This window comes from Pimephales promelas, chromosome 20 (genome assembly GCF_988280905.1).
Source record: "Pimephales promelas chromosome 20, fPimPro1.hap1.1, whole genome shotgun sequence".
Classification (NCBI taxonomy): Eukaryota; Metazoa; Chordata; class Actinopteri; order Cypriniformes; family Leuciscidae; genus Pimephales; species Pimephales promelas.
In genome coordinates this window covers 18,028,777-18,056,738 of record NC_142788.1, presented here as the reverse complement: position 1 = coordinate 18,056,738, position 27,962 = coordinate 18,028,777, and the positions used below count along the sequence as shown (strand labels likewise).

General features: G+C 37.5%; 1 protein-coding gene across 1 annotated transcript in view; it reads left to right on the top strand.

Moving 5' to 3' along the window:
• Positions 1 to 634: 634 nt before the first annotated feature.
• Positions 635 to 27,962, top strand: part of megf6a (multiple EGF-like-domains 6a) — a 32,036-nt gene continuing 4,708 nt past the window's right edge. The window contains exons 1-25 of the mRNA XM_039651899.2: positions 635 to 949; positions 6,082 to 6,204; positions 11,337 to 11,462; positions 13,664 to 13,786; positions 14,201 to 14,323; positions 15,886 to 16,023; positions 16,345 to 16,467; positions 16,610 to 16,732; positions 17,558 to 17,725; positions 17,806 to 17,937; positions 18,497 to 18,625; positions 18,783 to 18,911; positions 19,969 to 20,103; positions 20,183 to 20,317; positions 22,051 to 22,176; positions 23,631 to 23,762; positions 23,923 to 24,051; positions 24,933 to 25,064; positions 25,140 to 25,268; positions 25,354 to 25,482; positions 25,791 to 25,919; positions 27,049 to 27,177; positions 27,344 to 27,472; positions 27,576 to 27,704; positions 27,776 to 27,904. Coding sequence (XP_039507833.2) covers positions 790 to 949; positions 6,082 to 6,204; positions 11,337 to 11,462; positions 13,664 to 13,786; positions 14,201 to 14,323; positions 15,886 to 16,023; positions 16,345 to 16,467; positions 16,610 to 16,732; positions 17,558 to 17,725; positions 17,806 to 17,937; positions 18,497 to 18,625; positions 18,783 to 18,911; positions 19,969 to 20,103; positions 20,183 to 20,317; positions 22,051 to 22,176; positions 23,631 to 23,762; positions 23,923 to 24,051; positions 24,933 to 25,064; positions 25,140 to 25,268; positions 25,354 to 25,482; positions 25,791 to 25,919; positions 27,049 to 27,177; positions 27,344 to 27,472; positions 27,576 to 27,704; positions 27,776 to 27,904 — 3,289 coding nt within the window. The 5' untranslated portion in view covers positions 635 to 789. The remainder of the gene's footprint in view (positions 950 to 6,081; positions 6,205 to 11,336; positions 11,463 to 13,663; positions 13,787 to 14,200; positions 14,324 to 15,885; positions 16,024 to 16,344; positions 16,468 to 16,609; positions 16,733 to 17,557; positions 17,726 to 17,805; positions 17,938 to 18,496; positions 18,626 to 18,782; positions 18,912 to 19,968; positions 20,104 to 20,182; positions 20,318 to 22,050; positions 22,177 to 23,630; positions 23,763 to 23,922; positions 24,052 to 24,932; positions 25,065 to 25,139; positions 25,269 to 25,353; positions 25,483 to 25,790; positions 25,920 to 27,048; positions 27,178 to 27,343; positions 27,473 to 27,575; positions 27,705 to 27,775; positions 27,905 to 27,962) is intronic.

Below are 27,962 nucleotides of genomic sequence, written 5' to 3'. Positions count from 1 at the left end.
GTATTATAATTTTGTAAGTCAATACCATACTTTGTTTAAGTGCAGCATTTTAGCTTTTCTTTGGATCCCCTTTACCCCCCCTGTAAATTATTTTTCCATGTTTTCTCTCAGGGTCCACTGCTCTGGACCAACAACTTGTCAAAACTAGGGTTATTTGTAGCTCATTCGAATTTCTGTTAACTTCTCAGCTGTAACAATAAATTGAATTTATGTAAAGATTATAAACAACCAAGTCCCTTTAAATCACTGGGCTTGTGACAGCAAAGGTCATATGAGATTTAAAGACCATCATCTCTTTAGTGAAATTATCTTAATCATCCTAACCCTAACAGCTTTAAGGTCGGTTTCATAATCTATTCATCTATTTCATAATCTGTCAATATCTTCTGTTCACTGTTTTGTTTTGAGTGGACTGCAGCTTACACACTTGGTAAATGTCTCAGCATCAATGCCTAAGAAGGAGGGAGGAGCAGAGACAGACAGGAGGGTGGGACTGCGGAGAAGACATACACATAGCCACGAGAAAATACATGTCTGTCAATGCAGAGAGAGAGAGAGAGAGAGAGAGAGAGAGAGAGAGAGAGAGAGAGAGAGAGAGAGAGAGAGAGAGAGAGATTTCTTGATTCTGATGCCAGGACACAGCTTATTTAAATAGCTACTCAAGCCACAGCAACAGTTGTTCTCTCCTGTTGCATAATGGACATGCTGAGAGTGTGTTTATCTTGTTTTGTTTGTGTGCTCTTATTTATTTCAATTTGAGTAAGTTTTATAACACATTGTGCTTGGACAATGTTGTCAGATTGGCTGAGGTTAGTGCTCGTATTTACCTTCTGGACACAGCTGGTCCCAGGTTTTGGTGCTGGGAATACACGTTACCGCTTCTATCACAGGAACTGCTACACTTGCTTCAATGGATATCATAGATACAACACAGGACACTTGGGGGCAGGTGAGTGTGACTGCATTCACTGATTCTGCTTTATGAGGGAATAACTTACTGTTATTTACTATCATATAGGATATTGTAATTCAGGTGATTGTAATTTGTATTTATTTATTATTCAAAGAGCCAGAATGTGGTGGAACACACCAGTTTAATGATTGTGTGAATTCTGGGACAGAACTTGATCGCGCTTATGATTTGGTAATGTCTTGGCTGTGACAAAAGGAGCTTCATTCAGCACTAGTAATTCACCATGAAGGACTGGAGATAACTGATGTCAGATGTGCAACAAAACAAATAATAATCTGGTACATTAGTGTTTGCCAAATACTATGAAGACTCATGTTTTCTTCTCAATTTTAGAAACCTGCAACTTATTAAAACAATGTAATTATAACGAATTAGTAATATTTCATTTGCAGTCTTAAATGACAAAGACTTTAGGCTGTGTTGAAGGCTAATTTTCAGAGTTGAGTTAATGGACACTGATTTATGGAATAGCTCTAAATTTAGGGTTTTGGGGGTGTGTGGAGACTGTCAGAGCACAACCAATCATTAAAACACCATGAGTCTGCTTTACTGGAGTAAATTAACTTGAGCTTCCAGCATTTGTCCACTTAGAATTCATCTTGGGTTTGGTAAAGTAGGAACATTTTTACCATGCATGTTATTCATTTGGTATAAATAAAGTCTGTTGGAACGATTTGTAGTGTTTGGGTTTATTGGGTTTCAGTAGACCCTCAGGGTTGTATCTTATGCACCACCTATGAGGATCATGGATCAGATCTTCCTGTTTCTGTCTGCTGCCAAATTGGTGCTGTGTAGAAAAGTGCTTGTGTTTTTAGAGTAAACTCATTTAAGTGAGGAGTCCCACTTCACTGCAATTAAAGGAAAGTTTTGATGACTGTGTAACGGAGGCCAGATAGTTAGAGCTGTGCAGGTAAACCTCACTCCCCTGATCTCAAGAGGCGCTCTAGCGACTCACACTAGGGACTGTAATCTTTAGCCTCCTTGTTACAGTGCCCACCTCCCACAGCGGAGACCTGCGTTCGAGGCCCGCACAGAGCATGGCAAGTAGGACCTAGGGGGTTGCATGTATAACAGGAAAATAAAATAAACCATTTATTTTCCCCACATTGTCATACAATAAGTTTATTGTGAGTAAAGCAATTATAGTGATAGTTCACCCAAAACTCACTCTCATATTGTTCAAAACCTGTACACATTTCTTTATTCCAAGGTTTTCTTCATGGCCTTAAACAGAGAGCTGGTCTTGAATCAGGGTGCTCCAGGCTAATGCTCTCTTAGACGGAATGCAAGATTAAGGAGAAACGTGTTTTGGATTAAACGGGGGGCTGCTTGGCATAATCATTGTCCATTATTTTTCCTTCCGATAAGAATTCCTCTGATCATCTTTACTTGGTGTAACACAGTTTGCCTTATCATTTGCTGTCTCACATGCCCTCTTTACTCCAACGAACTTAAGATTTTGGCACCACCAAATCACATGCTTACAGAAAACCAAATGTGAGTCTTCACACAATCCTGTAATGTTTGTAATACAGGTAGTAATGCTAGATTCACGCGTGGCTCACGTATGATATCAAGCCAGATCTTTGCTAAACTTCAAAGCAAAGGTCAGTGATCTGAACCCAGTGTTTCAGAGCTTATCGTGATAAGAAACAGTTGTTTTTATAACCTGTAGAGCTGAAAAGTTCAAGCTCACATATGTCATTGATTTTACCTTCTTGCTTCTTCAATTGCAGTGTCCCAGCTGCACCTCGCTGTAGGACTTTAAGGGGCCAAACAACATAACATTTGTTATGTTGTTTGAAATGTGGGTTTCCTTATTACCTTGTGCACAGTGATATCCAGAAATCTGAGACCACATTGAATTTCTGAGATTTTAACCTGGAAATAAACAGAGGTTTAATGTTTGACATGAAGTGAAAAACAGATATTTAAGTATAAGTACATTTGTGGCATTGATCATGTGACTCTTTGTTGGCCTACAGACAGTCCGATGTTCTTTCTTCCATCAAAGCTCAAGATGCTCTTTGGATAATCTGAAATAATTTTGGAGAACATGATCATCAGATTTGACAAACGTGTGGAGTTCAGCTTGAGTGTTGATGTCATTAAAGCAAAGGGAGACAAACCAAATGCTAAGACATTCTGAAATTCATGCAATTTCTTATTTAATTTCTCTCAAATTGTAATTTAAACCTGTACTCCTCTCAGCAGATGGTCAATCTCCATTTCACTGTTTTCCTGCATTCTTTGTGATGAATTGTATAGAGTCGGTATAGAGAGCCCATGGTTCACTGCTGGCTCCACAGCTGGGCTCTCATACGAATTGCTGCATTTCATAAGTCTCGTTTGAAAACTGTTTATTTACATCCTGCTGCTGTGAATGGTCCTTGCTGTCTGAGCTCAGTTTTGCAGATGTGTAGAGCTTTCTTGTAATTAAGGTTTCCTCAGGCTCTCCTGAACAGGTGGTCTCAATTATCTTCATGGTATCTATCTTATCATCTCACTCCTTTTTGCATTTCAAACTGCATTTTTGAGACTGTCTTTTGTTCACTGTGACTGCAGTTTAAAGGAGGAAATACTCAGCAACGGTTTCGTCTTAGAATTTGCAAATGGCTTGTCTTAAAGCATATTAAAAACACTGCATAGACATATAAATATTAACAACTTGATTTTCACCACATGGTGTCTTTAAACTTAAAGGCGATATTTTAAATGGAAGTTGCAATAGTCTTTTCTTTCCTAACTATGTATTTCCTATGCGCCAGTAAAAACGATGATGAGAGAAGAGATATCGCTGAAAGAGGGAGACGAAGTTATTTTGATTAAAGATTATGAGGGCACATGAAAAAAAAATTGTGCACGGATAAATTATTCATAATAAATACTGCAATATTCCATAAAAAAAGAAGAGTTGTCAATTTTGATTCAAATGAAGTTTAAGTTCAATCAGAGTTCTTCTTTGCATCATTTCCCGCCTTTCCAGGCGATGGTTGAACAGGCAGTCTCCACCCCCAAACTCACACCATTGGTTGAGCAAGTGCTGCTGTCGGGCTGATCGGGATGCTCAAACACCACTTTTTGGCAAAATCAACCTAGAAATGTAATTTATAGTTGTCGCTTATAGTTATTATTACATAAAGTTGTTTATGTCAAACTGGGCCAGGAGAAAGTATTTTAACATTTGAAAAACTATTCATGTAAAAGTCTACCTATTACGTCTTTATTTAGTCACAGCGATATTTTGTCCTTTGTCACATGGACATGTCCCTTGTGTCAGATAATTACTTGTTTGTTCAAAATCAAATATGGATTTAATCTAGTTCTTGGCTGTGTATTCTATTTGCAGTGTATTGTTTGTCTGGCAGCAAAACAGAAGTGATCCATCATTAGTATCAATTATTTAAGTAAACTGCATGCTACATATTTACATAACAATGTCTCTAACCATCTTCCAAAATCTAAACCAGATTTGTTGTTTTATGTCATTGAGGTTTAAATAAGTATAGAGATGATACAGCCAGCCGGTCCGCAGAGGGTTAAAACAGCCTGAAAGGGTTTATTTTAGGATCATGACCAGCTGAGTGTATATACGTTATCCCACTTATTTCATGGCTACTTATCAAATAAATAAATATGTGGACATGAAATAATGATTTGAGATAAATTAAATTTGTAGATTTTCTTAAAGCTTTTCCTAATTACAATGCTAATTTCCATTGCAGTCCATACATTTTCATTGCTATCAAACAATACTGCAGTCCAATTGACCACTTGCATCTTCTTGCCTAGTGGAGTGGTTGTGTGAGATTATCCTTCATAAAAACTAACCCTGAATCACTACCTGAATCAGTTCCACAATGCTGATACACAGTTTTTAGGCTTTTTACTCCATACAACATCACTTCAACTCTCCAAGGCCCAGTTAGTACATCAGTTAGAGCCCATGAGCACATAACTAACACACTCACTGACAGAGTCTACTAGCATTACAGTCTCTTACCAGCAGGGCTTTCACATGCCTGCTACACATCTCTGAGATCTGAGTACCTGTTCTAAACCCATTACTCCTATCTCCCCTCTGTATCTATTCCCTAAATACTCAGTGGGATCCACTGAGTCAGGAATGTAAATTATATATGACATACAGAATATTCAATGAAGGTAGACTGTACTGAGTAAAACATCTATGCTTTTCCTTTCAAAATGTCAGACCTATTCAAACTCACTTAACTATCACTGCGGCCATATTTTAAAGCAATATTTTGACCTTTTAAATGCACCATACATGATTAACAAAAAATGAATCCTGTGTTTCAGATTGTCAACACTGATCCTAACTTGATCGTTTTGCTGTGGGAAAAGTCCTGTTACTGTAATTAAATGACAGCGCTATTTTAAAGGTCAGGGTGATTGTAAGACACATGGCCTGAGTCAGACAGGACACAAAGAGCTTATTCACTCAGAGATCTTCATTATGTACAGATTGCACATTTCCACATTTTCATAAGTGCACTTTCAGAAATTCAATCTTATAGCTTAAGCAATTTAAAGAAATAGTTCTGCCAAAAATGCAATTATTATTAATCACACACCCTCAGAAGTCATGACAATCCAAACCTGCATAATTTTCTTTTGAACACAAAATAAGATATTTTGAAAAATGTGTCAGCTGTGCTTGTTTGTTCTTTTAGACATGGGATAGAGTAAATGATATTGCAATTTTGGGATGAACTATCCTTTTAATCCAATCAATGAAATTACTGACTAAAATGTCAGTTAATTAAGGGTTTCCTGATTTGACAGGATGAAAAATGTGTATTGTGACTATAATAATAAATTGCTCCTATCAAAACATCCTCACAGCAAGATATTATCGGCTTAAATGTTTGGATTAATAATTTATCAAATAAAAACTAAAATAAAATATACAACTTTGGACGTCACTTCAATGACAAAGAGCCGAGCAGTTTTCTCTGAAGTGGATAAATTAATTTAGTGTTTAGTCAGAATGATTTATGCTTTGTTTTTTTAGGCTTTGAAAGTTTGTGCAAGAATCAAACCACATTCCACTGTGTGGCCTCATGTGTCTGCTTTTTCCTCCTCAGATATTGACGAGTGCCAGGTTCACAACGGAGGCTGCCAGCATAGATGTGTGAACACCAGAGGCTCGTTCTACTGTGAGTGCAACCCGGGGTTTCGCCTCCACGTTGATGGCCGCACCTGCATTGGTGAGTCGTTGGGGGGTCGTGAGAGGTCACTGACAGAGAGCTGACAGACTGGCATACATCCAAAGCTTTAGAGGCTGTAATCATCACGGCCTAAGAAAAGTTTGCTTTCACAGAATGGGTTTCTCTTCAAAGCAAGCAGGGGTCCCCATCTTGAGCTCTGTGTATGAGTGGGAATCAAAGAGCCTCTTGTTTTCTTAATCGTGGAATGTTTGCTACTGTTCTGTAGTGTACTGTACAGGCCTTGTCATGGGGAGTTTGCGATGGACCTTTGAGATAGACCAGAGCAGGTCCCAACTGTTCCATTGCCAGGCCTGCTATCAAACCATCACGTCTATCTATTCAAATGTGACTGTTGTGTAAAAGGTGTCAGGTGAAACCCAACAATTCAGTTTTCAAAGGAAAAACCCTGTGGGAATAAAGAGTTCTTTCAAGCATATTGCTAATGGTGTCTGGATGTAGGGGTTTAGCTTTTTTAATTTGTGGCAATAATAACATTAAAAGTATTTTTTAGAGCTTGGGAAACCAAAATTGTACTAATGTGCAAGTGACCAGTCTACCTTCTTCAAAGCCAATGCCGTGCCACTCAAAGAGCCCATGTGCTTCATCTTCCAGCTGGGATGCCACATGACAGCGGAAAAGTCTTTCATTTGGGCATTACTTGAGAAAGAGCTTTTTTTCCCCCTGGAAATAATATGTAATCTTGTGTTTTTGTGTGTTTGGAGGTGAAATGTTTCATTGGGAATCTGGAGTCTGGATTTGCCAGTTTTAGTTGTTTAAAGCACATGAAATGCCATAAGATTATTTAGTAGCGTCTGCTGTTCCTTACTAGATTAGTTTCAACGTATACCTCAAACAAAACCAAAAGCAAAACAAAACATGTCGACAGAAATGCACTTACAATGGAAGTATACAAGACTGCTTTTCATATACAATTATAGGATTTTTAATACCATATTTGTTAATGTATTTGCTTGTCAGTTTTTATTTTATTTTAAGATTTTAGTAATAATATTTTAGGTTTTTTTTTTTTATAATTTTTTAATAATAGTCTCTTTAATTTATTTTTATTTCAGTTTTACTTTTAGTATGATCATAGTACTTGTTTATTTCAATTTGTAACATTTAAGTTTAAATTTAACACTAATCTAATATTTATTTTATTTTATTTCAGCTTTATTTCAATTTAGTTGTAGTTGACAATAACAATACTGGACAGCTGTTGTATTATTTACTGAAGAACAAGTGAGAATTATTTTCTGTGGTAATCGTCTGCATGTCACATATGATTGAGCTTAACTTGAACCCAGAACATTCTTTTCAATTTCCAAGGCAGTATGACAAATAACTAATGACATTTTTATTCCATTATGGAAATTGCATTCTGGGATCTGTTTGCTTTGCTGAGAGTCTGATGTAGTCGCAACATTGCAGTTCATTCTGTTCCAGCTGAATCAGCAGCTGAATCTTTTACCCTTCCAAGAGACCTGAAGCTGTCCAGGGCAATGAGCTCCAGTCAGGCTTCAGGCTTGTTTTTCAGTTTTTTCCGATATCAAACCAACTCTTCTATAAAACCACAATCTAAACCAAAGCTGAGTGGGAAGGAACGCGCTACTAGAATAAACCAGAAACAGATGCTGCTAATTAATCGTTGAGGGTTCATTTGGTTTTGGTTAACAGTCATTTGAGAAGCTAGTAATCTTGCTGATATCTCATGCCAGAAGCTTATTAAGTTGTGACTTATGACCACAGATAAAATTATTATGAATGCACTTTGCCAAGAGAAATATTGTCATTATCCTTCATTAGAGACACTCTCATGACCAAAATATAAAGATTTCATTTCTTCAACCCCTCTTACACTACACCACCTCGAAAAATATCCCGTTTCAACAAATTAGTTCTATTATTTGCTAATTTATATGCAAGTGAGACGATTGTCTGATTATATTGGATTTTATATGTGACATTTTTGGACAGTTCGGAGAATCTGCAGATATTCAATGCAAGGATTTTTGAGAACAGACGCCGCACTCCTCCACATTGAGGTTGACTGATATGCCTGTTATGACAGTATATATTTAGTCTCGCTACTGAAATATAGACTGTGCATTGAGGACATTTGGCAGTCAGTGTCTTCAGTGTGATGTCTGATTTGGAGTATTGTCCTCCCTTAGACATTTGAGTGGTGATCACATACAAGGGCTCCATCCGAAATTGCATACTTCTCTAATAATATAGTGAAAAACAGTAAATGACAAAAGAAGTATGTCTGAATTCAGAGAACTCTGTAAAAAGTACCCAGATGACCTACTACTTTTGGCAAGATTCTGAGGTGTCCATACAATGTACACTTAAGGCCACGGGAGACGATTTGTGAATGGCAGTGAAGCAGCAGTGAAGGCTGGGAGGTCACATGACAATTCAAACATATGTCCCGATTATATTCATACTGCATACACTCATACTATATTGAACACACTTTTTAGCGGTCGTAATAACTTATTCAATATAACCTTCTCAAGAGAGTGAGCGATTTCGGATGCAGCGTATATGCTAACTGTATGTGTTTACCTAGAGCTGCAGCTGTAGCCTTTGTCTGACCCCATTTGATGAACATTCTCAAAAAAGGCTGGAGATGAATTGAAAGGCCACTGACATTAGGACATCATCTATCCCAGCTGCATCATTAAAGACGAGATAACAAAAGAATAATCATCGCATCAGTCTATAATCTGAACTACTCAGGATTTACTTCAGAAGCATCATGCTAGGCATTAATGTTCTGAGATTACAGATTAGATTACTGGTCATTTAGAGTGGTTTTCAGTGCAATGTCAGTTATCAACCACAAACATTCCCACAGACCGTCCTCATGCAGCACACAAAATAGATTTTAAATGGTGCAGAAATAAGCTATTTAGTAGTATTTTACTGGATATTATGATTGGTTTCTGTCCTGAGGTAATATCCTTTTTGGAAAACAGAAGAATGGCAACATTGCCAAGCATCACAATCCAAACACTTGAGTATGATATTTTTTCCATCCGAACTTCATATCGGTCATCGAAGAAAAAAAAAACTTTTTAATGTGAACTATTTTCACTAAATGATTCTGGTTTTGAAAATAATTGCTTGGTACTATTTTGGATAATTACTGTGTATAATGCTTTTGACAAGGCCGTTCAATGATTGTTCCAAATTCTCTTCTATTACCAGAGAAATCATTTCTTCAAAGAGTGAATATTAAAATCTTACATTAATACAATATTTGAATCTACATGTAACATTTTAGTTCACGAAGAAGATAAGGTAAACAAAAAAGTTTAATAAACAAAACAAAAGACTTTAATTCACATGAGAGTAGTCCAAAAACAAGAGAATAAACAGTGTGCACAATACACAAACAAAACCAGACAATGAGTAAACTAAACTGAGGGAAATGTATACAGAGTGAGCTAATGATCTAACTATGGAACAGTTGTGAGAAATCAATCAAACGATGAATAATCCAAAGACAAGTAGGAACATGAAACAATGAGAATCAAACTAGAAGTCCATGAAAATGAAACAGAAACAATCACAGAATGTGACAATACACTGGTAATTTTAATAAAAGTAAATGTTAAAATCTACACACTTTCTTTGAAATAAAATTTAAACATATCAGAATATTTTCACGTTAAGTAATATCCAATAGTTATACCATTACATAAATGCAAGCAATGCTCATCTGACATGAAATTAAAGGGATAGTTCACTTTGAAATTAATTTTTGTTATGTTTTAGCTTACCTCAAGAGAATCCAATATGCAGGTGTCTTTGTTTCCACAGTATTTTCAATTTTGATGTATTTTTTTTTCAGTCATATAATGGAGTTTTATGGGGTCCACCTGAAAAAGCATGCACAGAGAAGTCCAAATTAAACATGATTTAATGACTCGTAAATGTAAGTACACATCGATGGCCTACTAAGACACAAAACGAGCGGTTTGTGTGAAAAAACGAAAGTATTTATATCGTTTTTGACTCTTGTAAACACAGCCACGTCCAAGCGATCTGAAGGCACGAGCGCTTCTCTCTGCACATGTACGTCACTCATTGTGTTTACACAGAGATTTCGGAAGTTTTACCTTTCACTGTGAAGATCTAAATATCGAAATCGTCTTCCATTGCAATTTCCTGTATATCTAAATATGTTTATAAAATCCAAAATGCGCGAGAGATCACTTCCTTCCGGCGCTTTCTGGCACATGCGCAGAGAGAAGCACCCTTGCCTTCAGATCAGTTGGACGTGGCTCTCACACAAACCGCTCGTTTTGTCTTAGGACATCAATGTGTACTTACATTTATGAGTCATTAAATCATGTTTAATTTGGACTTCTCTGTGCATGCTCTTTGAGAAAAACCCCATAGACCTCCATTATATGACTGACAGACAAGAACGGGTCGACCTAAAAATATCAAAATTGATATGGTAAGCTAAAACATATCGAAAATTAATTTCAAAGTGAACTATCCCTTTAAGATATTTTGGTACAAAACGTGTTGCCTTCTGCCAGAAAGCTGAAATATGACAATATAGTAAGCATTCAAATCACACATCCAGCTGAATCAGGAAACTATTTTAAAAAACAGTAAGATCAATGTTCTGGAAATGGGGACGGTGTCAGTGGTCAGGCCTGTAACAAATCTGTGAACTGACCCACACCGGGCTGTGAACTGGAAATCTTCTCCCGATTTGAACTTTTCTGCACGAAAAGGAGGGTTAAAAATGGGAAAATCCAGATGTCCTGTATTAAGGGAGTCCAATCCAAACAGAATTACTGATGTAATTAAAGCCAAAGGTGCTACCACAAACTGTTATATAAAGTGAGTGCACTCTAATGCAAACAAAGCACTGACAGTTTTGTATTATTTTCTCCCAAGAATAATACATTTGTTTTTCAGTTTAATGTGTTATGCTGCAAGATCTTATTAAAGCGTAAAAAAAAAAAAAGCTTTACAGGAATTGTTAGAATTTGAATGCATAGAAATTCATTCACAAATAAGTACGTTTATGATTATTTTGATTATAAATACTTTTTTGGAATTGTTTGTCTGTTAACTGTCATTTCCCTGTTCCCTCCCCTCAGCTGTCCTATCCTGTGCAGTGAATAATGGAGGCTGTGAGCATGAATGTGTCCAGCTTTCTCCTGTTCACTTCCAGTGCCGCTGCAGACGTGGATACCAGCTCACAGCTGATGGCAAGCGCTGCAGACGTGAGTCTTGCTCTTCTACTCATGTATCTCAATTTCATATCTAACCGTAGCTGGACTTGGTGGTGCTCAATGTTTAGTTTATTGTTGCTTGTTTTCTCTGTTTCAATTCATGCTTATCTTACTATTTAGTTGATATAATGTTGTTAACAAAAACTTCATGATTTGTCCAGTAATAAAAGCCTTTAGTACAGTAGTCAGAAGTCAATTGTCATGTTTTGGATACTAGTGCCCCCATCTATAGACCAGTCTTGAAATTCATATTTGTCTTATAGCAGGGTGTAGTTTTTTTGCTTATTTAAACTCTTTACCTTTTGAAAGTGTTATGTTCATGACGTTGTCCATAAAATGTCCCGGGAGTGCATATCACACACATGCTGTTAGTCAAAGAGCATGCTGACAAGAGGATTAAGGTAGGAAACGCTTTGGTCTAAAACTGTGTCATAAAGTCAGTATGTAGCTTTTGGACGTGTGGATGAAAGGGTTTTTGGCAGAAAGGTAGAAGTTAAACCCAGATGTGCAGTTTTCTCTGAGATATTGGCCACTGATTTGAAGACATGAAGTTTGCAGAAGAGGGCATCTGTCTCAGACAGTCCTGACTGAATTCAAATAAGTTTAGACTAGTGTGTCATAACCAAAATTTCAGTCACTTGAACAGCAATTTCTTAAACCTCTGTGCATTTTTTGGCCTGCTTTAAACAGCAGTTTTCACTGAGAGAAACTTATATTATTCAGGCTAGCATCCTCATCTTGGCGGACACTGTGTCAATTTCAGTGTGTCTGCCAAAATTCATATTCAATCTACACTACATATCCAGTGTCCTGACACTCATCAGTGACAATTGTTCCCCTATGAAGTCTTACCACAGAGTTAGGTGAAGACAAGGAGAAAGAAAGAGGGAGAAAGAAAATGTGTATCTCATTGTGTAAGACATTGGCAAAAAACAAACAAACAAAAAAAAAAACAGGCATGCATGCATCAGTGGTCATGAGCGAGTGTGAAGAGTTCAATTCGGCAGATGGAAAACATTATGATTTTATTGTTTTCAAACTGTTGTGATCTAAGTACAGATGAGTCCTTGTACTTGTTAGTTTACTTAAAGACAATGATATATATGTTTATATCAATTAAACATATGATATACTATTTCATATGTATATGTCATGCGCATCATATGCTGCATTACATATTCAAGCAATTTCACACACTGTTGTTTTGAATCAGTCAGCACAAAACCACTATCCACCTTATGTTCATTATAAAATATAGTTTTATATTGTCTTTAGGAAAGTCTTGCTCATTCACAGAAAATGGCTTACGCCTGCATTGAAAAATATGGTGAATTTAATTACTGATATTCATATTGACATATTGTCAGCTCATTTTTCTTTTTTGAAAATGGTTCAACACAAAGGCCAAAGCAGAATTAATGGTTGCGTGTCTATGAGTAGAACACAGAAGTGAATCTCTTTTTGAAAAATCGCTTTGTGAATGATTCAATGACTTGCTCAAAATCGTTCATAAAGTCGTCATTTTCAACTGCTGTTTTATTAATACTATGAAGTCAAACAGACTTCACATACTGTTTTTTTTTAACAGAAAGTAGGCATATTTGGACGCATGCAGGGAGTCATTTGTTCGAGTCTTGTAATGTATCAGTGTTTCTGAATGAATCAGTTGAGCCAACGAATAAATGATTCACTCATTAATACAAACTATTGGCGTAGTTATGTGATGTGTAGAAAGAGTCACCTTAACATCTGGAATGCACAAACACACACAAACTTAGTGAAACAGATCCAATAATACTACACATCAGCAATAAATATCACATTCATGATTTAAATGGTAGGCCAAGGCCTCGAATCATCAACGATTTGCTCACCCAAACCTATAAAAATGTGTTAAAGTAAGTTTATAGCTGTCATAAACTAATATTTGTTGCTCCCTGATGTGGTATATCACGCTATAAGTTAAACAGTTTTTTTTGGATTGAAACTGTCCTCCAAAGGGTCTCAAAATTGGATTGTAAGATATGTTTTATGTCATAACGTGACTAAGGCAAGTATGGGAATACAGAAAGCAGCAATTATGTATGTGTATTACATGGACTGTGTTGACAAGATAATGGGAGTTTGTGTGCGTGAGGGAGACTGCCAGTAAAATGACTTATACGATCTGACTCAAATGGCATGTGTTTCAGTGAGGAACCCATGTGCGGAGAGGAACGGCGGCTGTGTGCACTCCTGTCGCAGTGATGGCGGTCATGCTGTGTGCAGCTGTCACCAAGGCTTCACGCTGGCCCCGGACCAGAAGAACTGTGAAGGTAAAAGCTTCTGACAGCAGCGGTGAAGAGCCTTCCCACCTTGCTAGGGTTCAGTTACGCGGTCATGGAAAGTATTAAAGGGTTTCTCATCTGCTGGATCCTCTTTTTCCAAAGTTTTTAAAGAAGTTTCTTTCCCATGGTGTGAGAACAGTGGAAGCACTGTGTTTAATTAGATAGCTGAAAACTGTAGAACATGGCTCATCTTCCCAACGCTGGCCAGGACTGGTGAGGGAGAGCGTGAGCAGAGCTTTCCACTCTCGAGGCCATGATGGAACCAGTTAGAGCTTGAGAGGCTGCGCTCTATTCATTGAAGAAATGTCTGTTTTCTGACTCAACCAATCTAAAGTGAATTCTTGTCTAAGTAGATCTAAAAAGGGCACATGTCATCTGAAACTTGTAATTGGTGTGTTTCAGATGTTGATGAGTGTGAAACTGGACTGGCGGCATGCGCTCACAGTTGCCAGAACACACCGGGCTCTTTCTCCTGCGTCTGCAAACCAGGATATGAGCTGGGTTCTGATAGCAGGAAATGCTACCGTGAGCGACCTTTTTCTTTATTCACTTCTGAGCACGGTTCACTGAACCCCAGTGGTCCCAAAAAGTAGGGATGGGTGAGACAAATCCGAATTATTGATACTTTTAATAATGTGGTATCGATCCTGCTTTTTGACTTAATATTTGAAAGTTTGAGGTTGGTAGGAATTTTAATGAAAGAAGTCTTTACTCACCAAGGCTGCATCTATTTGATAAACACTGTAAAATCAGTAATATTGTGAAATATTATCAGTTTAATATAACTGGTTTCTGTTTGAATGTATTTTAAAATGTCAGTATGTTGGGAAAGCTGTATTTTCAGCATCATTATTCTCTTCAGAGTCACATGATCCTTCAGAAAGCATTGTAATATACTGATTTGGTGCTCAAGAGCATTTCTTATTATTATCAATGTTGAAAACTGTGGTGCTGGTGGAAATCCTGAATGTTTTTAATAGAAAGTTCAGAAAAACAGCATTTATTTGAAATAGAAACCTTTTGTAACATTATAAATGTAGTTGATAACACATTGATCAATTTAATGCTTACTTCCTAAATAAAACGTTCTTTCTAAGAAGAATCTAACTGACCTAAATTTACTGTATAAGAGAATATAATAGGAACTATTTCTCATCTGTACATGCAAAAAAAAACAAAAAACTTTTGGTTGTTAGGACACAATACACAAAGATTGTTTGTTGAACATTTGCAGTTTAGGCCTATTAAATTTTAATCAATATCAGTGATATTGGCCAAGCACTTGCTATCTGATTTCTTTTCTCTTCTTATGAAATTTTATTATGAAACTAGCACAGTAAAGGAGATACTTGAAGTGAAATTAAATAAATGTACTGGCAGTGGAGCACTTGATATGGGATTAACTACACTAACATTTGAAAACCAGCTTTGAAATGAATGCTTCATGCAATGATTAATGCTTTTTTAAAGTGTTCATAATCCCTTTTTTTTAAACAATTGTTCCAATTAATCTTTCACTTTTAATTTAGCAAAAAAAAAGAAAGAAAGGAAAATAGCTTCAAAGTGATAAAAATGAACTGTATTAGTAAATAGAATAGGAACTTTTTCTCATCTGTACATGCAAAAACCATAAAAAAACTTAGTTAAAAATCCTCATGTTCTGTAATTGTTGTTAGAACATAATTGAACATTTGCAATTTAGGCGTATTACATTTTTAATCAATATCAGTGATATTGGCCAAGCACTTGCTATCGGATTTCTTTTCTTTTCTCTTCTTATGACATTTTATTATGAAACTAGCACAGTATAGGAGATACTTGAAGTTGAATTAAATTGGTATTTATTTTGGTTATTTATTATGGTATGTTATTGGTATTGATATCAGCAAGATTAGCCTAGCACTTGATATGGGACTAACTACACTAAATATGAACATGTTCCACTAACATTTGAAAACCAGAAAATGACAACTTTGAAATTAATGACACAAAGTTTGATATTTGTTATCTAAGATTCATGCTTTTTTAAAGTGTTCATAATCCTTTTTTTAAACAATTGTTCCAATTAATCTTTCACTTTCCTGTAGGTTTTGAAATAGAAATTGTTAACAGTTGTGACTCTGATAACGGTGGCTGTTCGCACCACTGTCGGCACGGCACACTCGGACCCGTCTGCAGCTGTAACCAGGGCTATCAGCTCGCAGAGGACCTCAAAACCTGTTTGGGTGAGTGTGCAGGTGTACAGACAGATACATAAATCAGTTTTACAGAATAACTCAAATGAAATCTATCTCTTGGCCTCAGCGTGCATCCAGCTGCACTGATAAACCTTTGAAATAATCATTCCTCAAATAAAATGAACGACTATTTCCTGCAAAAGCGAATGTCTGCCAGCTGGATCTCAGCAGTTTTAGGTCTCGTGTTTTTCTGGCTGTGCCCTGAAGGTTCTCTCTTCATAACTGGAATTGTGCTTATGTAAATATCCGGTCTACAGAGTCCAGTGGCTGATGGCCTCACTTCCTGTGCTGCTTCTTTTTGTCTTGTAGATCTAGAAGAATGTGAGGAGGGAACTTCATGCTGTGAGCAGGACTGCACAAACTACCCTGGAGGTTATGAGTGCAACTGCAGGGCAGGATACAGACTCAATGCAGATGGATGTGGATGTGACGGTACATCACAACCTGTTTATTACAGATCCACTATAAGAGCGAGGAGACATATCAGTGACTGGCAATGCTAGAATGAAATCAGTCCTTACATCACAGTGCAGTCACATTGTCTAAGAGTGTTGTGTTTTCTGCTGGTGTGTAGATGTGGATGAGTGTCTGTCTGATGAAGGGGGCTGTGAGCACATTTGTCAGAACACCGCTGGCTCCTATAACTGCTTCTGTCGGTTTGGAAACCGGCTCGCTAACGATAGACATTCCTGCATCTGTAAGTACACCGTGGGGGTCACAGTGGATATTAGTTATGTGCTATATGCATTACGTTTGCTTTATACAGCTATAGATTACTTGATTCTGATTGGTCAGTCACAACAATCTGTGGTCAGATCGGTAAGAGATATTGTATATTGAGATTATTTATGGTCATCATTGCAAAATAAACCCTAAATGATCAGGTGCTGCATCACTTAGATTAAGAAGGGGTTCATTATCCGTTATTTCATGCGTACTGGACAAGAATTTATTAAAAAAATGAATACATACAGTACAAGTTTCTACAGTACAGTTTTCTTTTCTATTCTTTTCTTTTCTTCTTTTCTTTTTATTTTATGGGAAAGAGACTGTAAAAGCTTTCAAACCAATACAGTGTAGGTGATTGGTTGCAAGGGAAATGTCATCATGCAAAAATATTTGACTTCAGAATCAACTGACCAAGCCGAGTCGAGTATTCCAGAGAGTTGGAATAATTTTGTGCTAATTTTGTAAAATTAAAGCTAACATGTTTACTTAATTTACTTTATAGTTCTGGTATGATTTCCTTCAGTCCATAAACTTTTTTTTTTATCATATAATGAAGTAATCAGCAATGAAAAAAAATCTATATCCTATGTACATATTTGTTCAAAAAAAGCTAATTTTAAGCTTTTGGGGAAGCTAATGGGGATCCTAATAAAGAATGTCCATTTATTTGGCAAATATATCTGTCTAATAAGCAGCACAATGTCTGATAAACCTATTCAGTATGATATGATACATAGTTTTTGTAACAGCTAGACCACATCGATCATAGCAATATATCTGTTCCTCTGTGTAGCCCTGGAGAGAGCAGTTGAGGAATTGTCCAGTCCAGTGGTGGTTGAGAGACCTCTCCTTCATCTCACTCTCTTCCAGGACGACCCACAACCCCTGGAGCGCTATCACGACTATGAGGAAGACAGCTTCGGAGAGCTGCGGGCGGAGAGCACCCTCTCTGAGAAATTTGGTGTGTTTTGTCAAGTGTCTTGGTTTATTGTTATTGGGGCTTGCTTCTTATTAATCTTACGTTTGTCTTGTCCATCGCAGTGTGTTTGAACGGGACATTTGGCCATGACTGCAGCCTGACGTGTGATGACTGCTCTAACGGAGGACTGTGTAACAGTGACACAGATGGTTGTGACTGCCCAGATGGTTGGACAGCGATCATCTGTAACCAAAGTGTGTCCATTGTGTAGTGTGAAACATACATTACTATTCAAAAGTTTAGGGTCGGTAAGATTTTTTACAATGTTTTTAAAAAGAAAACTCACCAAGGCTGCATTTATTTGATCAAAAATACATATACTTAGAATTACTTTTTAAACTAACTGTTAATGTACTGTATATTAAAATGTCATTCATTTCTGTGATGGTAAAGAATTTTCAGCATCATTACTCCAGTCACGTGATCTTTCGGAAATCATTCTAATACTGATTTGGTGCTCAAGAAACATTTCTTATTATTATCATTTGTCAATGTTGAAAAAGTTGAGCTGCTTAGTATTTCTGTGGAAACCTTGATACATTTTTTTCAGGATTTTTTTTTATGAATAAAAAGTTCAAAAGAACAACATTTAAAATATAAATCTTTTGTAACTTTATAAATGTTTTACTGCCCAATTTGAGCAATTTAATGTGCCCTTGCTGTACCCTAAACCCAAACTTTTGAACAGTAGTGTAAGCCTATAGTTGTCATATTTACTTTGTACAAAATAACACTTTCTTTTGTCCATTTTAGCCTGTCCAGAGGGAACATTTGGTAGAAACTGTTCTTTCTCTTGTAAGTGCAAAAACGGTGGCACCTGTGACCCGATTAACGGGAAGTGCCGCTGCCCACCTGGAGTCAGTGGAGACCTGTGCCAGGACGGTGAGTGACTGCCAGATTAGAGCATAAAATGAAACTGTATCTGTGCCAAATCTAATGTTCCAATTACTGTTGGTTTGTTTATGAAATATGGCCTGTGTTTTATATGTCAAATTACAGCTGATGATTTTAGTTGATGTTAATCTGTATGTTAACTTAGGTTGTCCAAAGGGACTATATGGAAAGCATTGCAACAAGAAATGTAACTGTGCCAATAACGGCCGCTGTCACCGCACATATGGAGCCTGCCTGTGTGATCCAGGGCTCTACGGCAGGTTCTGTCACCTACGTAAGTCCAGCAGTAAATTACACCGACAGTGACATAAACTCCAGGAGATACTGATACCCAAGTAGGACATGTGCCTGGATCAACATCCTTTTCTGGACACAACATTCCTGTGAAGCAATCAAAGCCCTAATCCTATTCCAAACCATAACCATAAAATCAAAGGGAATGATACAGTGGGGTCCAAAAGTCTGAGACCATGAATAGAAATATATAATACAAGTTTAGGTTTACATAGTCCACTTTAGACATTTTATGAACTATAAGTAACTTTGCAACTACATGTCAGCTAACATTCATTAGAATCTTATGAATGATCTATTTTGATAGTCACATTCTACTAAATATAATTTGCTACAAATCAACTTATACTTCTATACCCTAACTAACCCTAACCTAACAGTTACTTGTACTCAAGTCAAGTCACTTTTATATATATATTTTTTGTACTTTATTTATATAGTGTTTTATACAATACAGATTTTTTCAAAGCAGCTGTACAGTGCAAACAGGGAAATGATTCAATGAGGTAAACGGTTTCTCTAATGGGAGTTAGTTGACATGTAGTTGTAGAGTTAGTTGACTTATAGTTAGTAGAATGTCTAAAGTGGACTATTGAAAAATAAAATGTAGCTCAAGTTTTTGTTAAACCTGATATTCATGTTCTCCAGCATGATTTGAGATGATCCAAAGAGCATATTAAGTTTCAGTGAAAGACCACTTCAGTGAAAGTCACTTGTGATTGTCGTTGCACTAAATACAAAATAAGGGGTTTAAGAGTGTCTGTCATAAATGTTTCTTCATTTAAAATCGATAAATCCCAAAAACAGAGAATTCAAACCAGGTTTAATTTAGATTCCCAGATTTCTGATTTTCAGTGTGGTTTAAACCTAAACGTAATACCTGGTTCATTGAGACATTGATTCAGTTGATTGTAGTTCCAGAACCTACAAAGATGATGATCCAGGAACATGTCCTATTTGTGTTAGTCATGTTTTCATTTTAACATCTGATGGTTCTCCTGGTTATAACAGAATGTCCTACACAATGTCTTTTCCAGCTTGCCCCAAGTGGTCGTATGGATCTGGCTGCTCGTCGGAGTGTCAATGCGTGCAGCAGAACACGCTTGAGTGCCATCGACGTCATGGAACATGTGTGTGCAAGCCTGGCTATCAAGGCAAGACCTGCGACCTAGGTCAGTTCAGGGAAGTGCAATTCACTGGATTGGCAGCTTGTGTGTGAGAAATATATTTAATCTGCTCTTTACTTTTTAGAGTGTGATAGTGGATACTATGGTCCAGGATGTAAATCAAAATGCCAGTGTCCTTTGGGAGTGTCTTGCCATCACATGACCGGACAATGTCAGCACCAGTGCCCAGCCGGTCTTCACGGGGAGCACTGCGAACAAGGTGAGTTTAAGTCATGTATTAGCTGGACCAGTGTTAGACGAGCTTTCACAAAAGTGGATTTATGGCCATCTCTGAGAGTTATTGTGTAAGTAACGCTGCCTAGTGTTTGACAGTATGAATGACATGAGAGGGCCAGGTCAAACACAGCTGCCAAACACTGATGGAAATACCTTTATCTCCTGGCCTGCTGGATGTGTGGCTATGATCATGTATTTCACTCAAGTGAAAGATCTAGAATATTCAAGCCCAGCATGTTAAAAAACAGATTTTAAAATATCATGGATAACAGAAATTTTCTTGGCCTTTTGAAAGATTGATGACCTATGCGGAGGTTGCAGGTCAGTTCTGATATGGTCAGCAGGGGAAAGCAATGCTCAATGCACATAACTAATGCTAAAACTAACCGTTTAATCATGCGTTGTTAGAATAAAGTGACGCAGTGAAGACATATTTTTGTAGGCCAACCTGGAAGTTAGCATCACCCCTATTCCCTCGACAAAATCCCAGTAGGTTTTTTTCCATTTGGCTTTTGGAATATTGCAAAAAAATAATGTATGTATCCTAAATACAATTGGCAGAAGTATAAAGTATTTTATGTTGTAGAATGAAACGTGACAAATCTTGAGTTTTGTTAACCACCAACATTTTTTTAAGGGATTTTACCAAAAACCCATTCAAAAAACCTTCTGGACGATGTAACCAAAAGTGCTAATATAACTCGTTTCTGGATTTTGGCAGCACTCAATAGCAAAATACACGTTTAAAAGGAACGAGAATGTTTCCAAAATAAGGATGTGCATGGAGTTAATATTATTATTAATATATTACTACAAAATCATCTGTCACTTGGTAGTAGTTTTCCAAATTAGGCAGATGCCAATGTAGAGAGGTTGCATACACACCCTCGTTCTCAAACTATGAACATGAACAAATTGGTAACCATATTGTAAAACTTTCAAAAGTTGCAAAAAATCGTCAGTTTACATCAACACGTTGGCAAAACCAGCTTGTTTAATACAAATTATGTTTAAAAATGGCCATGTAATACTAAATTAACACAATTTTTTGGGGTGAAAGTGTTGAATAAGGCACTTTTCAAGATAAGAACGTTCAAAACTGAAGTTGGCCCTGCTCTGAACTTGCACACTTAATGATATCCAGGCCAGATGACGTTCAGTTGCTTGAGTTGATATGTATATATGCCTTTTTTATGAGTATAAAACAAGACTGTCCTCCTAGCACAATGTTTAAGAGCACCTTCATGCCTCAGTCCACTCCACTTGGCAGGGGGTACGGAAATATTCCGAATATTTCAACAGAAACACTGAGCTGGCAGTCAAACCTCACAGCCTGGAAGTCATTAAATGATCAGAGTGCTTCGTCTGCCATCAATTAGGAACAACAGGCTGTGAAGAGAGTCGCTTTGGCTTGTCTCTGGATTTCACTTGTAGCCTCTGTGGCTGCTTGACCATGTAAAATCTGGGTCCATGAACAATATGATTAATAATAAGATTTTGATTTATTTGTTCACAGTAACTATCATTACAAAGCAACATGTTAAAAAATATTGCATTAAACATCATTTTTATGTTCATTTTAACCCTAAAATCCTATCATATTTTCCACAGAATGCCCAAATGGCCCTCTAAAAAAGAAGATTCGACAAACAAGCTTTATTAAGAGTAATTTACACTGTGTTAATCTGTGAAAACTGTATGGACTATCTTTTACAGAGTGCCCTGTGGGACAGTTTGGAGTTGGATGCTCACAGTTTTGTGCCTGTAATGGAGCTCCATGTGATTCCATGACCGGGCAATGTCACTGTCCCGCTGGGCAGACAGGGGAACACTGCGAGGAAGGTAAGAAAAACAGCACTGGAGATCAAGAAGTGTTGCAAAGTAAAAAAGAAAGAAAAGAAACCAAAGACAGAGAGTCATTTAATACTATCAAATAGTTTAGAGTGAGTTTGCAAGTGAACCATCATATTCACTTATCCCACATTTTTCTGGAATCATCATTTTACATGGTGCTTCATCTGAACCGTATTAAACAAGCTGACCTCAGCTTCTCTCCTCCTCTAAGAGAGGTGAAAATTGTTTTGCCGTTAATGACTTTCCAATCTGTTTTGGAGTGGATGAGGTAGTTTAGAGGGGAGAAATTGCTGTGTTTTTGGTGGTCTATTATTAGCCACATTTTGCTGAGCCAAAGATCACAGACATAACTCGGGTAATATATCTCTCCTCACGGGCCTATCCATTAGAGCAGTTCTCTCTAAAGTATACAAGGACATCATGAGACGCATTGCAGAAAGAGAGGAGTGAAGCCATGCCACGGAGCTAGTTAACAACCCAGAGACAACTATTAGCTGTTAACAGTCAGTGGCTTCCAGCTGAGTGTGTGTGTGTGGGGGGGTGGTGATGGCGCAGTGGATAAGACACATGCCTTTGGTGTGAGAGGCCCGGGTTTGAATCCACTGTGAGACACCAATGTGTTCCTGAGCAAGACACTTATCCCCTAGTTGCTCCAGAGGCGTGCAACCTCTGACATATATAGCAATTGTAAGTCGCTTTGGATAAAAACGTCAGCTAAATGAATAAATGTAAATGTGTGCGAGGGTAAATTTGAGGTGTGCTGTGATGCTGACAGGACTCCTGTCTATTGTGACATGCCTGTAAGTATGAATAAGATGAACAGTTTTTACCCCCATTTTGATTATATGGTTATATCAGTTCATGTATTGACATCATAATATGTTCTTTTACATTTTGAATAATTGGTAGTATGGAAGCCCATTTTAGCCACATAAGAAAAAAGAAATTATGGTTTGGTAAATCTAATTTATGAGATAAACCTTAATTATGAGATAAAAAGTTGAAATTATGACATACTTAGTCATAGTTTTGAGGTAAGTTTGAAATTGACAAAAAGTTGAAATTATGAGATAAACAGGACATTATAACCTAAAAGTTAATTGTGCCACAAATGCGGCTTTTCGTGTCATAATGACTTTTTATATCAATTTTGACTAATATGTGTCAGAATTTACACTGTTCTATCTCATAATTGTGATTTACCAAAGCATGATTTTTCTTATGTGGTAGAAATAGAAATAAATTTTTAATTCTGCTATCATTTATTCATCCCTCGTGTAATTTCCTCAGCTTACTTTCTTCTGTGGAACTTAACAGACGATATTTGGATGAATGTATATTTTTACAATGAGACCTGTTCTGCACTAGAAAGAAATGCTTACAGTCAGATTTGGAACAACATGCGGTAAATTATTAACTTTATTCTATAACTTTATGTTAAGAGTGTGAAGAGGGCCGTTGGGGACTGGGATGTGCAGAGTTGTGTCCTTCCTGTGATAATGGTGGAGTGTGTGATCGGCAAAACGGTACCTGCATTTGTGTGCCAGGATACACAGGAAATTTCTGTCAGAATGGTAACATTTTAATTCATCATCAAACCTCTGTTTAATACCAGACATATGTCATGAGTTTGATATTACATTTGTATTTCTGTTTTTCGAATGCACGATCGAAAAACATTTTATCTGTTGATATAATTCACATGGTGGCAACTTTTGCTTTTTTTTTTATCAGTCTGCCCAGCTGGATACTTTGGCCTCGGCTGCCAGTTGCGCTGTTCATGTGAAAATAGTGGGCATTGCCAACACATGACGGGTCTCTGTGTTTGTAAAGATGGCTGGACAGGGCCCAACTGCGCGAAAGGTAAGTTCACACTGAAGTCACAGATTAGATTTAGTTCCATGTCTAGAAATTACAGTGAATTAGACCATACTAAATATGAGTCCGCGATTCAGTAATAATGTCAAATGGATCTCAGACAGCCTTTCTGACATCTAGCCCTTCTGCAAATCGCTTCAGGCTTAGCTTTACAAGATTTGTCTTTCCTCTGCCATCACCTCAGAGTGCAACATAAGACTGAGCTGTCCTGCAGGACCAGCTGACCTTTGCTGGTCACATTATTGCAGCTGCTCCGTCTTGGCTCTTCATGCCCCATAAAATAACAAAATCCAGTCCTTCATGCATTGCCACAGATGCTACCACACCCAACTCATCTCCTTGTTCAGGATTTAGTGTGTTTTTGGAAGATACTTTTGTACCCATTACTGGTCAACATAGATCCATTATGTATATCTATCTATATCTATGTACCCCCCCCCCCTTTTGTTGAAAAAAAAAGGAAATCGACATTTAATGATTTTATCAGCATTTTTATCTACAGTAATTATACACATTGCAAAAATAATTTGATATTTATTTTAAAATAATATATTCATTGTAAAGAACTTGCGAAAGGCCAGCTTTTTGATTTTTTTTTTTATTTTTGATTTACTTTCTCACTATACACTCCATCCAATCCATTACAAATACATGCATCAGGTTTCTTCGCATAAATGATTCGTGCCCTCAGTGGATCCATGCAGTTTGTTGCAAAAACGACTGGCAGGAAACCCTGAAGTAAACGAGTTGACTGCTTTAATAAATCTGGTCTCTTTACTTTACTGAAACTCGTAATGTGATCATCTCATAGTGACAGAGTGGGAATTAATTATTTGATGTAATGGGGCATGTATATTCTCTGGCAGCTTGTGAGCCGGGACTCTGGGGGCCGAACTGTGCCAACCTGTGTGACTGCAGGAGCAGCGTGGGCAGCTGTGACCCTGCGACTGGGCAGTGCCATTGTGATGCAGGCTACACGGGACCACGCTGTGATCAAAGTATGAGAAACCATTGGTATGTACTTCAGGGAACATAATTCGAGCATTCTCTGATGTTTTTGTTGTGTTTTCTAGAGTGTCCCCATGGTTTCTTCGGCCAGGGCTGCCGCCACAGATGCCAGTGTGAGAATGAAGCAGCTTGCGAGCATGTGAGCGGTGCCTGTACTTGTTTACCAGGCTGGACTGGAACGTACTGTGAAAAATGTAGGAAAAAAACCTGGTTATGTGCTACATATCTTTAAATCGAGTATATTTAACCTGTTTGAATCTATATATGTATCTTCAACAGCATGTCCGGAGGGCTTTCACGGTTTCGAGTGCCAGCAAAAGTGCCATTGCTTGAATGGTGGCCGTTGTCATCCCGTGACTGGAGACTGCCAGTGTCCCTCCGGCTGGGTCGGGCCCCTCTGCAACACCAGTGAGTCATTTTACTGCAGTCAACATCCCATGACAATGAATGGTAACAAGAAGCATGTTCAAAGCATTCCTACTCCCTTTCGTTTAAGGTGAAAGACAAGTAGAGCAATAAAACAGATTCTTTCAATTTGTGTATCAGGCACTTTGCATGCCGGCATGGCCTCATCCTGATGGACTGCAGGCTACAGCTCTGCCTTAAATGTGGAATCCTGGTGGCATTGTGTTTCAGGATGCATTGCAGTATCTTGTTTTATTTAAAAAAAAAACAAGACAACACATAGTTTATTGATTATATTTGTCTTGCTGTAGCATGCGAACCTGGCACCTATGGGCCTGGCTGCAGTCAAACCTGTAACTGCCACAATAATGCCACCTGTGACCCTGCTGATGGGCGATGTGAATGTGGACCAGGATGGACAGGGAACAGCTGTGAACAAGGTGATTTTTTTTTTTAATGTACCTGTCCTCACAAACACCCACAAAAACATAACTATATTGCTTAGTCACCCCACTCACAAACACATCAACGGGTGGCATTGATGGGTCCAACGCATCAATCTTCCCTGTGTTAACATCATTCATTTTTACCTTTAACCTCATGTGCTGTTCTCTTAAGGTGTATATTTAGGATATTTGGGTTCTCTAGAGACCCTAGACAGTAAAATATGATATCTCATTTTGTATTGTTTTCACTCTACAGTACAGTTGTGTTTTATTTAAAATAGCAGCATTTTATGTAAAATTCACCATCAACATTTTTTCAGTTTCGTATATGATGATAACATGAAAAATGTGCCATAGTTTATTAGAAGATTTCTACCATCTAGTGAAAACAAACTTTTTTTAAATTTTGAAAATTAAAACGTATGCTTGAGAAGTTCTTGAGTACAGTTTTGTGCAAGAATGCTAGATGTAATTACTCTTGCTGTTTGTGTTTTCAGCTTTTTTAAATTGTATAATGTAACACCCAATGGTCTCATTCTCTCTTGTTTTATGCATTGCCACCGAAGGTTGTTTCTGAAGGCACACAGTTTCTGTGTATATTATTAAAATATTATTTTGATAAATACCCAAATATATTCATATATACAATTCATTTATGAAAATATTTTATATAATAATATTTTTTTATAATAATACGAAGAATTGTTGCGCTTTTTCCAATATCTTAGCCTATGAACACATTTAAGATACTGTATTAAATTTTTAATCTGTCTCATTCCATTGTACTCCATCTAGCTGTTTATAAAAATGACTATTATACAAATAAAAATATATTTTTGAATTCATACCGATTTGTACTAATTATAAGTAACATTAAATTGTTGATAGCCCTAGAAAAATAAAATAAAATAACAAAAGCTGCATTTTTATATATTATTTTTATATACTGAAACATATTCATACAATTAATTTGGAGAGCATTCCATTATGTAAAAAGAATTAAATGAAATGTAATCATTTGGTGGCTTTCATGCCAGAATCATACTCATCTGAATGTTCATAAGATAGAGATCTCCGTCTTTATTATACGTATTGTTGGTAAGGTGTGTGTGTGTGTTCCCAGAGTGTCCAGCTGGCAGGTATGGTGTGGGCTGTCACCAGCACTGCCTGTGCCAAAATGGAGGGTCATGTGACCATATCAGTGGGCACTGCACATGTCTTAGTGGATGGACTGGAGTGGCCTGTGAACTGGGTAAGACAGACCAAATAATTTACTGTAAAGTAATTCAAATAACAGTGTACATAAACCGTTTACATCAGTTGTGATTTATTTGTTTTTTTATTTTATTTTGGCAGATGTTAAGGCGACAATGTTTTTTTCTCCCGCCAAATGTCCAATTTATGTTTTGTGTTTTCAGAATGTGCTCTAGGACATTTTGGCATGAAGTGTCAACACAAATGCGAGTGTGAGAATGGTGGCGTGTGTGACCGACAGAGTGGCAAGTGTTCCTGTCCAGCAGGCTGGATGGGCACACGCTGTGAGACGGGTAAAAAAACATCATACGGTGATCTTATCATAATGTTGGCTGAAAATAATGACCATGAGGAAGATGACATGTACATTAAACCCATTCTGTGTGTTCTGATCAGCATGTACTCAAGGTTTATATGGGCTAGGTTGTAAGGAGCATTGCAGGTGTGATCATAACGCCCCATGTCATCACATCACTGGCTCCTGCTTGTGTCCGGCAGGCTGGAGAGGCTCACACTGCGAGAAAAGTAATTTTCCCCAATGTCTGTCAATTTTCCCCCGCTGACAGACCCACCGTAACTCATTTGTGCTCTTTCAGTTTGTTTACCCGGTTCATATGGGAGGCGATGTGCTCAGCGATGCCACTGTCCTCGCGCCACTTCCTGTAACCATGTGACCGGGGAGTGTGGCTGCCAACCTGGTTTCACCGGTAACGGTTGTGAGCGAAGTGAGTGATTATCTGTAGATCTCATCACTTTTACAGTAAAATGTCTTTGACAGCACAT